This window comes from Cariama cristata, unplaced genomic scaffold (assembly GCF_000690535.1).
Source record: "Cariama cristata isolate BGI_N322 unplaced genomic scaffold, ASM69053v1 scaffold2721, whole genome shotgun sequence".
Classification (NCBI taxonomy): domain Eukaryota; kingdom Metazoa; phylum Chordata; class Aves; order Cariamiformes; family Cariamidae; genus Cariama; species Cariama cristata.
Window position 1 is genome coordinate 36553 of NW_009599631.1, and position 12770 is coordinate 49322.

Below are 12770 nucleotides of genomic sequence, written 5' to 3' on the forward strand. Positions count from 1 at the left end.
AAAAAAATTTCAACAGGATTTTGAAAAACAGAAATGCAGCACTGATTTCTGGAAAGACAATTTTTTTTACAAGCCAGTTAAGCCATAGTGACCTTAAATGATAGCAGCGTGATTTTTCTTTTTTTAAAACCTATGGAAAAAAATATTCCAGAGTACTGTATCACTAGCACATAAGCTCTATAATCGTGACTAAGAACACAATTTCAGCTCTTACTCTGAAATACAGACAACACTTTGCAGCTACATTCATTTGCCTTGGAAAACATCTTTGTTTTCTTTCAAAATTAAGTGCCCAAATTCCACCTTATTTCTCTCATCACATATAGATTAGCACATCCAGGTTGCAATATTTTTCACAGGCATTCTACTAAAACTATTAATAATTGTTAATTGTTATTAAAATAGGGGACATTTCTCTCCGATTTAATCTTGGTGCTTCATGCAGACAGTTGATGACAAATACGGGCAAAAGTCAGTAAAACTTCTATTACAGAAATGTTGCCTAAAACCTCAGCAGCTTTCTTAGTCAAATGTTTTTTGTTAAAGCATACTACGTTTTTACAATACGTAACAATGCAATTAACACAGACTTTTACCTCATCATCATGGACCAATTCTTTTTTCACTACTTTCATAGCATAAATTTGATCATTCTTTTTTAACCGAACTAAAAGGACTTTGGCGTAACTTCCACGTCCGATAACTCTGATTAAATCAAAGTCCTGTAGTCCAAGACCCTGAGAAATCTTAATTCCATCCATTCCATCAATGACTGGTTTGATATCCTGTACAAAAAGAAACAGATGCTAGAAACAGAAGACATTTTCATAACAAGTAACTATTAAAGCAAAGAGGTCTTTAATCACTGGACAGAATTTGCTGAGTTTGCTTGCCCTTGTCACTGGCACACAGATTCGAATAGTTGATTATAACACATTTGTTTAGAAATGTTTGGTTGGTAGTGGTTTTGCTCTTACTAAAAATTACTGCGTTTTTCAAGGCAATAGGTCATTCAATGAATCATTTAAATATTCCTTATTGGAAAACAGAAGCCAATGGCTTGAGAAATGAGGTTTTATTCAAATTCTTGAACCGCAGGCCATGTAGGATTACCCTTTGCTCTAAGTGAAAAGCATCTTTCATATTCTGACAGATATTGTAGTACAAATTAGTAAAGGCTACCTAAAAAGAGGACAAATAAGAAAACAATAATTTGCTAATGAATATACCTGTCTCTGTTTCAGTTTAGGCAACAGCTGTCTGCATTAAGTTCATTACAGTTTTAATGAAAATGAAGACTTCTAATAGGTGCCTGGGAACATATAGAAGCAGATGCCACTTTCTCAAATGTGAGAACTTGCAGGAAATATTCCACTATGAAAAATGTCATTTTAAAATTCATTATTTAAAAAGATAAATTCATCTTGACTCTTCGCTGGAATTAGATGTGAACACATGAGACTGAAGATCAAGCAGCTGAACTAGACAAATACAGCATGTACTTTGACATTCCGTGTTTTACCAATATATACAATGATTTAACATACTTCCGCAGCCTATTTTTATCTGACCTCATACTACTGTACTTGTAGACAGATCAGCATTCTGCTGAACTATGGAAAGTATTTATATAAAGAATCTTGATCTAGGATTGACTGCTATTAGAAGAGATTGCTCTGAGCTTAAAGATTCTAGTCAACAAAGCTCCCAGAATGCCACTTCCTCTCTGTAGGATACCTTAAATTATCTTAGTAATGCTCAAAAGCAAGGTGGGAAAACCACAGCGGCATAATTCAGGACAGTTGAGCAAACAGCAAACAAAATTTAAACAAGAACAGTATCTACCTGAGCACTAACCATAGCAGAAGTCAGCAATTCTAGATAGCAATTAAAATTCTCTGATGTGTTTTAAATTTATACTCTTCCATCTCTGAATTTGAGATAAAATCTAAAGACACGTGACTGAAAATAAGGCAGTCACTTACCCAAGAGCAGGAACTACTCAAGTGTGAAATAACGGTAGTGACAAGTATTGTAGTGGAGGTAAAGGAAAAAAGGTGCAGCCTTGTTAAAAGTGGGATATCAAACTACCTGCTAGTGTTCTGCAGAGTGCATCCTATTTATTTTAAATATGCCAGAAGCATTTTTAAAAGAAACGTCTTGAAGCCTTTTAGAATTAAAGCATATTGGTATTTTTCAAACTGCTTTAAGGGAATAACATTCTTGGTATGCAGAGACTGTGTCAGACCATCTACAAAAGAGCTGAAAAACAGAGTTTAAGTGTATGTTATTGTACTCCTATTTCCGCAGGAGCCGTCTATAAATTATTAGGTATTATTTATATGAAACATCTCAGAGAGCTGGATAGTTAATGTATTATCAGACTGAACCAACTTTCATAATGATAGCCTGCAGAGGTAGCCTGAGGGTGATAAAGGGTGTACATCCATTAGAGAGAGCAAACAACACAATGTCAAAGCCACCATTTGTTGCAAGGACCAATAAAGTCAAACCCTCTGCTAAATCACTGTTGTTCCAACATGAATGGAGGGGAGAGAAAAAGAAAAAAGTCTTTCTCACATCACAATTGGGATAACAAGAGCTGTATACAGAACAAATCTGAAAAATCCAACAAAAACGCTGAAAAAACCCTATCAATTTTCAGAAATAAAACCCAGACTTCTTTTCTAAAAGGCAGTAGAAAAAATAGCACAAGTAATTAGCTATTTTATAAAAAGTTGTATGATTAAGAGTGTGTAAATGTGAATTACAAAAATACTTTTAAAATATACCTCAGAGTCATCTTTGATGTTGTCATGTTTCCGGTTTGAAGGAATGTAGGGAACTGGAAAAGAGATCAAACAAGTAGTGTGGTTATTAAGGCCTTCATTAGAAATATGATAAATGGAAAGATTATTTAGTAGCTTAGGGTCAGCAGTTTGCTTTAAATACTGTGGGACAGTTGATCAAACTTTTCACTTTATTCTTGTAATTCTGACAGCAGATCCTAGGGGCACTGCAGAAACAACCAACTCTGAGACAGTAAGAAACCTGTTAATGAACCTTTGAGCTCATAATAATATCTGAGAAAGGTCAGAGTCATTTTGGAGAATGGGTACGACAAATGGGCCCTTAAAACAAGACAGCTTAAACAATCAAAAAACATTAACCTATAAACATTACTCCAAGTCACACAAAATGAAGCAATACTTAAAGTCTGAGGGTGCACTTACATTAGCATGACAGTTTGGATCTGAAGTGCAGGTTTTTTGCTTGTTTTAAAAAATAAATCTACTGTTGCCAATTGCTCCTTGCTTAACTTGACATTCTAGAATGGTTTCAGAGCATGTGAACTTAGGATGAAATGGAACTACACGATATGAAGTACATTTACTGTAACTGAGTCCCTAACGAGCATTTAGTCCGCTGGACTAAACTAGAACTAATCCAAAGTAAACTTTAAAAAAAACCCAAACGGATAGAATCGAAACTGGGCCTCCAAATGAGGAAACACATGAATTCCAACTTAACAAGAAAGTACTCACTTCCATCAGTTTCTTCTGAAGGGAGGTCAACTTCATCATTTTTATCATCTAACTGAGGTTCCTGGGAAGGCATGACCGAATCCTTGCAAAATACATAAGTTATGTAGGAAAAAAACGTTGGTTTATGCAGTCCCTTTTAAGTGAGCATGTCTTGCCATATAACTACAATACAATGAAAACCTTACATTTGTATCTTCCAGAATGAAAACTGGATTTTGTAGAAAGTATTTCCGAATATTAACATTTTGTAACGCATTATAAAACCAGCCTAACAACAGCCTGAATGCTATGTCAACCATTCTCTGCAACTACAGTAGATGTTCAGAAGTCTTCTAAAAGTAAAATTAGTCTATTTTATTGCAAAGTTCACACTTTAATTCTAGTTAAGACTTCAGAGTCTGTTTCACATGGAACTGCAACAAAGTAAACACTTCAGAGTGGTGTTACTCAATTCAAAGGACTGGCATATTCCTTTCCTGTTTAAAACACGTGAATTGTAATTATGAAAGGGTATTGCATAAATTGGTAAAGATCACAATACCAATGTACTCTGTTTTGTCTTACATCTGGACATTGTCTCATTCATAATTCATAATGAGACATCTAGGACTATCCCAGTAGGTATAGCAATGTGCATAAATAAATTGGCAAAGAATCAAGTAATGTCAAGGCAAGTCACATGCAACAGCAAAAAAGAAAAACATTCGTTTAAGTTTTGAGTTAGAAAAAACATGATGCAACAACCAGTGAGATACTGGTTAGAGTCTGCGATGAGTATGGGGAAGGGCTAAAATTCAGGGATACAGATTCATGTTTAAAGCCTTGGAAAGACACTAGCATTGCCACTGGAACACACACGAGGGAAGCGAAAAGGATGAGAACAGTACTAGAGAAACTGAGATGGCAAGAACATGAGAGCAACAAGCCTTTTCACAGGCAGTAGTGCAAAAACCACACAAGTGCCCTAGTTTTTAAAACACCCCCACAGGCTAAAAGGAACAAATGCCAAGATCATCAATAACAACCCTTTCTCTATCTGTAAAATACTGGAGAAGTCAAACTCAAGCTTGCTCATGCTGGAATCGTATCACAAGTTTTCTTTTCTCACTTTGTCTCTACTGCTCACAATCCAAACGCTTGTCCTCCATAGACATTTCAGAAACTGAAAACCAAATACCACCAAGGGTTAGAAATCTACAGCTACACACAGCATTCAAGTACTTAGGAGGCACATCTTCAAACAGCAACACAGGACACAATGAAACACCTTTACACAGAACGCAAACTTACCATATGCCTTTTGCAGGTCAGTGGAACAAGTATATGACAACGTTTATGGACCAACAATTTGCAGTTGATACACTTGTAGCCTTGCCTTCCGAGACCCCATATCCTTTCACTGCACTGGCCACAATACGCTCTCTAAAAGTCAGAATGCGCATTATCAAGTCAATTATCAATTCCTTTTATTAGGCAAGTAGTTATCTAGCAGCAAGAATCCACCCTATTAGAACCCATCCTAGTCACCTCCTAACAGATGTTCAGTAATAATTCTTAATTCTTCTAATCCAGGGTTTCCCTAATAACGGAGGGTTACGCTTCATACTTAGAATTCAGCTAAATGCAGTCCTTTCTTAATGAACATTAAGAAAACAAATATCTCAAGCATATGGAACACATTACAGCCTAACATTAGCAAATCATTCTTAGAGAATAAGTGTATTTTGAATTTCAGGTGCTGTCAGAGGTTACCCAAACAAAGCTGACAGGAATTTGTACTACACAATTGTGCATAAAAAGCACCCAAACGGACTGCTTTGGACAAGACTGGCACAAAATGTTACAAAAGACTTAAAGTACAAAGAATGTTCTATATCTGCAACTATGTACTTTAACAGTTGTAGAACATTAGCAGAAACTTCGCATAATTAAAACTCATCTATCGAGTCTGATGTAAAACCTCTGTATGTTGCACTGTTCAATATCAAAAAATATATGGCCTTTTTTTATACATGCAACAAAATGGCACTTGAAGAAGTTAAATGAAAATGAGGACAAATTAAGAGGCCAGACATTCTACTGCTGACTTTAACAGGGCAGGTATTCAAATAATTTTTCCAGTGTATGTGCGCTGTGGTCATTTTATCCACTTTACCCAAAGTGCCAAATAGCAATCTGAGACTCTTCCATGCCAAGAAGTCACCTAGTCCCAGCTGTCCCTCTATAAAGTGCACAGGTTGCCAACAGAAGACTTACTCATTATTCTCTATCTGCAAAATTTCTACAGTAATTACTGTAACAGGCTAAGACATTGCCTATCATGCCGCAAGCTGCACATGAAGTCCTGGCCTCATCCCCCATTTCAGGCTTAGACAGAACTCTGCAACTGTCCTAAAGCCACAGAACAGTGAAAGTCTGTTCCTCCCAGCAAACTGCAAGTTAGAGTGTGGTTTTTCAGATCCTCAGACTAATGAATCACACACGGTGTCCTGCCCAAAGGCATTTAGCTACTATGAATCCTTACTAGTAGTATTAGAAAAAAATTTAAAAAACAAGAAAAAAGAAATAATGATCAAAGAATGGATCATTTTAAAAAAATATTTTCTTTATTGCCTTTCATTTTGATAGCTGTAGAAACAAAACATAACTACACCCCATTTGTCTGTCCAGCTGGTCCTCCTTGATCAGGAGAAACCCAAACTGTATTGCCCACGGATAAAAAAAAACAAACCACACACCCAAAACAAACAAAAAACCCACCACAACCAAACAACCATACTGCCGAATAAGAGAGGAAGCCTTAGACATCTATAGCCACGTCTTTCAAAATTCCTAGTCCATCAGACTTCCTTCAGTATTCTTGTATAGGTTTGGCAGCAGTAATATTAAGAGTAAATACAATGTCTTAGGCTCTGGAAATGACATACAAGAAAATAATCTCATTTACTTCAGTCAGATGCAGGGAAGTAAGGAAAAATAAGACATATGGGCAGTTCCCAAATTCCTTCAGTAATACAGGTATCCCCCCCCTCATACCTCTCCAAAATGCATACAAACACAGCTAGCCTTTATATTATGTTCAACAAGTTTAAAGTTTAGATTCTGGCATGTGTTCATTTACCTGAATAATCTGAAAAAGTTTTAAAAGGTTATTTTGAAAAAGGAATGAATTCATAAGGTAATACTCCAGTCTTAAAAATTGAGTCAACATTAAAATTTGGTATCTAATTCAGTAATACATATAAGCATAATTTATTATTAATTTATACATTTTAATTTCACATTTTATAGTTCCTGTCAACTTCATTACTAACTTCAGTTGGATAGGTTTGTGTTCTGGATTTCATTTGTATACAGACAGTTATAACACAGTAGTCTTGTATAGGATTGTTGACAAATGGGCATGCTAATGAAGTTTCAAAATCTTTATATGTATATTCACTGTTTGCTTAATTTCAATTAAAACATCATTATCTATAATATTATGGATTATTAATGTGGCAGGTATGTATTCACAATGTTTCAAAGAAATATGTTTTAACTATGTAGCAAATAAGCACAAAAAAGTATGCGTTTCATACTCCAAATTAAAAACATTGAGTTGGTACACCACATTACACAAATGCATGTTATAATTCAGATATATGACTTAAATTTTTCTCATATCTAGTGATAAGATCCTGAGTTTTCAGGGGCTTTTCCTATACACTTTCCAGAAGCGTATACTACATACGTATATATGCTGCAATACTTAGGCATAATGGGATAAGTGAAGGAGGTGTGTCAGCCTTAAAGCTACATTCACTTGCTTAGGTGGATTAAGTCAGACTCTTAATGCAGTTGTATTTTAGCTCAATAAACCAGTTTGGTTTTTTTTTTCCCCTTAATTAGATTATGTAATACCTCAGATTCAAAAAGTTAAAGCTAACATAAAGAGCTCTAATCTAAGAATGACAAAAAGTACCGAAGGTAAAAGATTATGCTAACAAGCAATCAAAATCACATAAAGAGTGGAGGAGAGAAAAGCTGCCCTAAGAATGCATCAATTTAAATAGTCACAAAACCAGTTCTTTAGAATCTTCAAAAATAAATCATTCCTACCAATCATATATTATTAACTCCCTCCCAGATTCAAAGACTTTCAAGTTTTTCTGATTGCTATGACCTGAATAACACTGCATAGACTGAAAAGTCACATGAATAAGCATCTTGCTTTTCCTTTCTTTTCAACACTCAAATACAGAAAAAGCACAGACTGAAAAAACAATTACCACAGAACATTACCAAAACCCAACATTTTATGCAACAGTACTCACTCTGTTAAAACGTTTGGCTTGAAACAAATGCCCATTCACTCGGTACAGCTTCCTCCATCTTCTGGCTCCACGGCGGTAGATTGATTCTAAGGAAGAAATTAAAAAGGTGTAAAGCAGCAGCATGGTAGCACAGCAATACCAGACACGCTATGTTAGGCAAGTTGTGACTTAAAACAATCTTGCTTTTCTAAATATCAACGCACAGCTAAAATCCCTGCTGATTTTTTTTTTTTTTTAAAAGGCAGCCGTAAGTGACAGCTTCTGCAGGATGTGCTTTCACCACTGCCTCTCCCTTTTCTCTATCCCCGTCTCTTTTTCCTCACATGATCATAATCTTGTTACAGTTTCTTGGCTGCTTGCTATTCAAGCTCAGGTGAGAAGGACAGATAACCCTTAAAGAAACAGCTTTCTCTGGTAAAAATGATGATGCTGATCTCCCCATGTCACCTTCACATGTAATCACGTAAAGGATATTTGGTGCTAATAATGCTTTAGATATGCAACGGTAAAGATGTTACACGTCTTGAGAGCTACATTATTTGACCTCATTTTTACCTTGCCATTAAACATTACCCAAAGTATTTCTTCTGTTAGGGAAACATTTCAAGTGCAGGTCTGCCATTATTTCTGATATATTCTAAACATAACAAGAAATCATTTAATCCACTTAAACCAGACTTTTCATGAGGCCATACATGACAGTACCTAGCATCGACTCCAAATTACTTTGTTGTCACTTTTCACATACATACGTGCAATTTTTGTGTGACTGGCTTATTAGAAACGTTAGATATTTAATGCTAAGTGTTGAAAAATGTGTTATGTAAGACCAGTCCTGTTTAGAGCTGCACGCAGCTGTAACGGTGACGGAGCCAACAACCCCTGCCACACAACCAAAGTCGTGAGCTTTCCCCAGCAGGCAACACAACTGGGTACTGGGTGGAGTGGGGAGTACAGGGGGAAAAGAAGAGGGTGGTGAGTTAAGCAGAAAAGTCAGCAGTTTTGTTAAAACTGACAACATACTCCTGCTATCAAAAGGCTAAAAAAATTTTTTAAAAAAAATCAGATTTGGCAAGATTTTCTAATTATTAGTTCTAATTACACCTATTAAGAGATTCAAATATAGGAGTTCTCAAAGTTTACTGTAATATTTAAAAGTTAGCAAGCATATTTTAGTCAGTTAGATGAGTCTGACATCCCCTTCAACATTTCCAGGAAAAGGATTTTATAGTGATTTTATGGGTGTTGTAATATCCTCTTACTTGAAAAAGAAATGTACAAGACTAGAATAATTCTGATTTCAATATCATTCTTTTAAAGCTATCTTCATAATATGATGAGTAAGATCTTCCAATACAAAGTTTTAAGCGTATGCCTATTTTAAAACAAATTATTTATACTAGTTATAATGCAACTTAACACAGTTGGCAGCTTGTACAAAATATATTTCTTCTACTCCAAAAAGGAAAATTAGTAAGTATGGCAGTTTCATAGTAAATGGCGAACTGAACAGCATAGAAAGTATAAATAACTCCATCTGAGAAGACAATAGTAAAATATACTTTTATGATATCTTGCGGGTGGCTATATATATGCTATATTGGTACCTAGGTACACTGGTTCTGCCAACCAAAACAACTCAGTTTCATAACAAGGAATTATATTTCGTCAATATAAAGTGATCCTCACTTCTTCCCTGTCACCTTAACAGGGTCTGTAATATTGCCTTACTCTCTTTTAGAAAAGTTGCAACTTCTCCATAAGAATCTCAATAAGGAAGTTGAAGAGGGGAGAGGAGTTATGTTGGGTTTTGCTTATTTGGTTTTCAACTGAGAGTCCAATGTTATGTTAGCTGTTAAAACTGCCCTTTAATCAGTCTAATACAAGTGAAACAATCTATAGCAACCAATATCATATGTAGAAAAATACGTACTGTTAACTAAAATGCCCCAGACAATGCAGTAAAGAACTTTTAATACAAAAGCTTTGATAGACTTGATTGATAAACGTTGCTACAATTTGACAAAGTATTAAACTGTAAATTTATAATCCTCAGAAGTTAATGCAAAACTGCCTTAAATTTTCATCTTTAATGTTTCTGTCTTTCAAGCTTTAAACAGTTAAGTTTTAAATATCCACACCTTAAAGATGAAGTTCTGTGGGTTTTTTTGGTTTTTTTTGGTTTTTTTTTTTTTTTTTTTTTTTACTAAAAACCCCATTTTTCACTGCCAAAAGATAACGCAAGTAGTGAATAGTTTCTTCATTGAAAAATTATTTTAACTTAATATCGAGCAAGTCAAAAACCACAGGCTACTAACACACAATGTGTAAACTCCGATTGTAATACTGGGTATGATTTTTAGATACTCTATTTTTGTCCTTCAAAAGCACAACGCATACAAGTATTGAAGACTCCACAAATCTACAGTGCCAAATCTACAAACATTCGTATGTTACTCTATTTGCATGTGCAAATGTTTACTTCACAACCATTTGAAACAGACATTGCACTATTAAATGAATTGTTAACAATTTGGAAAAAAAACCAACAAAACCAACTTCTCAAAGACACTGAAAGACTGCATGCCATAAAAGTGGAAAAGATAGTTACTATAATAAAGGTGTATTATTTGATATGTTTGACTCAAACAGTTCTTCAAAATATGCAGAATATAAACTTTAAAGCAAACAAAGAAACACCTGCTTAAGTGTAAAGAAAATTTAAATGAGAACCTAGCAAAGCCATTGCAAAGTTTTTGCCTAAAAATATGCTCAAACACAAACAATGAAAAACTGTTCCATCATTTGTAGGATGACTTTCCACAGAGCAAAAAAATTCACAAGGATTTTTTCCAAAATAGCTAATTGATTCATTAGACAAAGCACCATATGGAGGCAACCTAATACATCTGTGTTCTGAACATAATATTCCTCATGTCAGTGATAAGATAAAGTGAATGATAAGTGAACAAGCAGCTTGTGCTGATGAAGTCTGTAAATAAAGGAGCAAGTCACTTCCCTAATTAATGATAAATATTAAATCAAAGTCAGAGGTTTATATCACACACTTGTGAGTCAACAATCTAACAAAAACTGAACTTAATATAACATAGCTTTAAAAAGTAGGAACCCCTAAAATTTACCACTATAACTGCCACTGATGCAGCGCAGGGTCCAAGGCAAATCAACTCCTATTCCTGTCTCTAAAAGGGGCCACGGTAAAAAAAAATAAAATATGAGAAAACAGTGATCATTTTAAGATACACCTCTATATCACAAGTTCTATTATTATTACTATTACTACACAGTAAGATTAATTTTATGAGACAATAATATGTTCTTAGTATTATCAATAATAGTATTCATTTTTGTAATCCGTATTCAGTCAGCGGCACAAAGTCTAGTTGGAGTCCAGTGTCTGTCAGTGTCTGTCGGCAGGGGACAATACTGGCTCCAATCCTGTCGACATCCTCATTAGTGACCTGGATGGGGCAGAGCATACCCTCAGCAAGTTCACTGATGATATAAAACCAAGAGGAGTGGCTGATACACCACATGGCTGTGCTGCCAGAGAGACCTCAACCCCTGGAGAATTGAGCAGGCAGGAACCTCATGAAGTTTAAAGGGAAGTGCAGAATCCTGTACCCAGGAAGGAATAACCCCCCACACCAGTATATGCTAGGGGCTGATCAGCTGGAAAGCAGCTTTGAAGAAGAGGACCTGGTGGTCCTGGCGGGCACCAAGTTGAACATGAGCCAGCAACGAACCCTTGTGGCAAAGGTGGCTAACAGTGGCCTGGGCTGCCTTAGGAAGAACATAGCCAGCAGGTCAAGGGAGGGGATCCTTCCCCACTACTCAGCACTGGTGAGGCCCCATCAGGAGCACTGTGTCCAGTTCTGGGCTCCCCAGTACACAAGAGACATGGAGCTGCTGGAGAGAATCTGGCAAAGAGCCACTAAGATGACTGAGGGACTGGAGCATCTCTCATATGAGCAGAGGCTGAGCGAGCTGGGACTGTTTAGCCTGGAGAAGGGAAGGCTTGGAGACATCTCATCCACGTATATTCCTTCCCTTCAAGTATTTGTAATTAAGACTGGGTCATACTGTTTTCAGCAGTGCCCAGTGACAGGACCAGAGCCAACGGGCAGGGACTGAAACGCAGGAGGTTCCCTCTGAACATAGGGAAACACTTCTTCACAGTGAAGGTGACCAAGCACTGGAACAGGTTGCCCAGAGAGGTTGTAGAGACTGACAAAAGCCATCTGGACATGATCCTGGGCAACCTGCTTAGAATAACCTACTGAACTGGATTAAAATGTGTATTCTATGTATCTAGGAACACACTCATGAAAAAGGTTACTCATCCCAAAAATTCACTTAAGGATAATGGCAGATTATAAAAAGGAGTTGGAATTTTAACATCATTATTATTTTGAAGCATTACTAGCTTCAAAAATCCTAACTAGAGCTATACTAGATCAAAGAAACCACCTTGAGCAATAAACAGATTCTTAAAATGGCAGTAAGTATATATCTTGAAATAAGAAACAAATAATTTATTGTCAGTGTTTCATGTGAAGAGTGAAGGTGGCTCTAATCTCAGTACACATTTCACCCCTATACTTCATATGGGAAAATGGATCCTTTTGAACCCGAGAGAAAAATATTTTGGTACATGTTTCTAAAACAATTTACAATAATACAAGTAAGGGATTCCATGATTCTTGATAAGAAGTAGTAAATTTTTTACAGCTGTGATTGATCCCAGCCACCTAGAAAAAGGAATGCCATCACAAAAGCATGAGCATTTAATTACTGTGTTTAATGAAAAGGGCTGCTTTTTCATTTGTTTTACAGTACACATCAGTTAACTCATTAAGGACTTCTGAGTTAGCTGCTTGGAGGCTGA

The 12770-nt window shown here is 36.0% G+C and overlaps 1 protein-coding gene across 2 annotated transcripts in view; it reads right to left on the reverse strand.

Moving 5' to 3' along the window:
- PRKCZ (protein kinase C, zeta) overlaps nt 1-12770 on the reverse strand; it is a 65739-nt gene that overhangs the window by 28421 nt on the left and 24548 nt on the right. The window contains exons 5-9 of one of the 2 annotated variants that reach the window (XM_009709739.1): nt 7862-7947; nt 4836-4967; nt 3546-3606; nt 2793-2845; nt 597-785 (exon numbers count right to left, since the gene is read on the reverse strand). In XM_009709739.1, coding sequence (XP_009708041.1) covers nt 597-785; nt 2793-2845; nt 3546-3606; nt 4836-4967; nt 7862-7947 — 521 coding nt within the window. Of the gene's footprint in view, nt 1-596; nt 786-2792; nt 2846-3545; nt 3628-4835; nt 4968-7861; nt 7948-12770 lie in introns of both variants that reach the window. The other variant, XM_009709738.1, reaches the window with a different exon arrangement.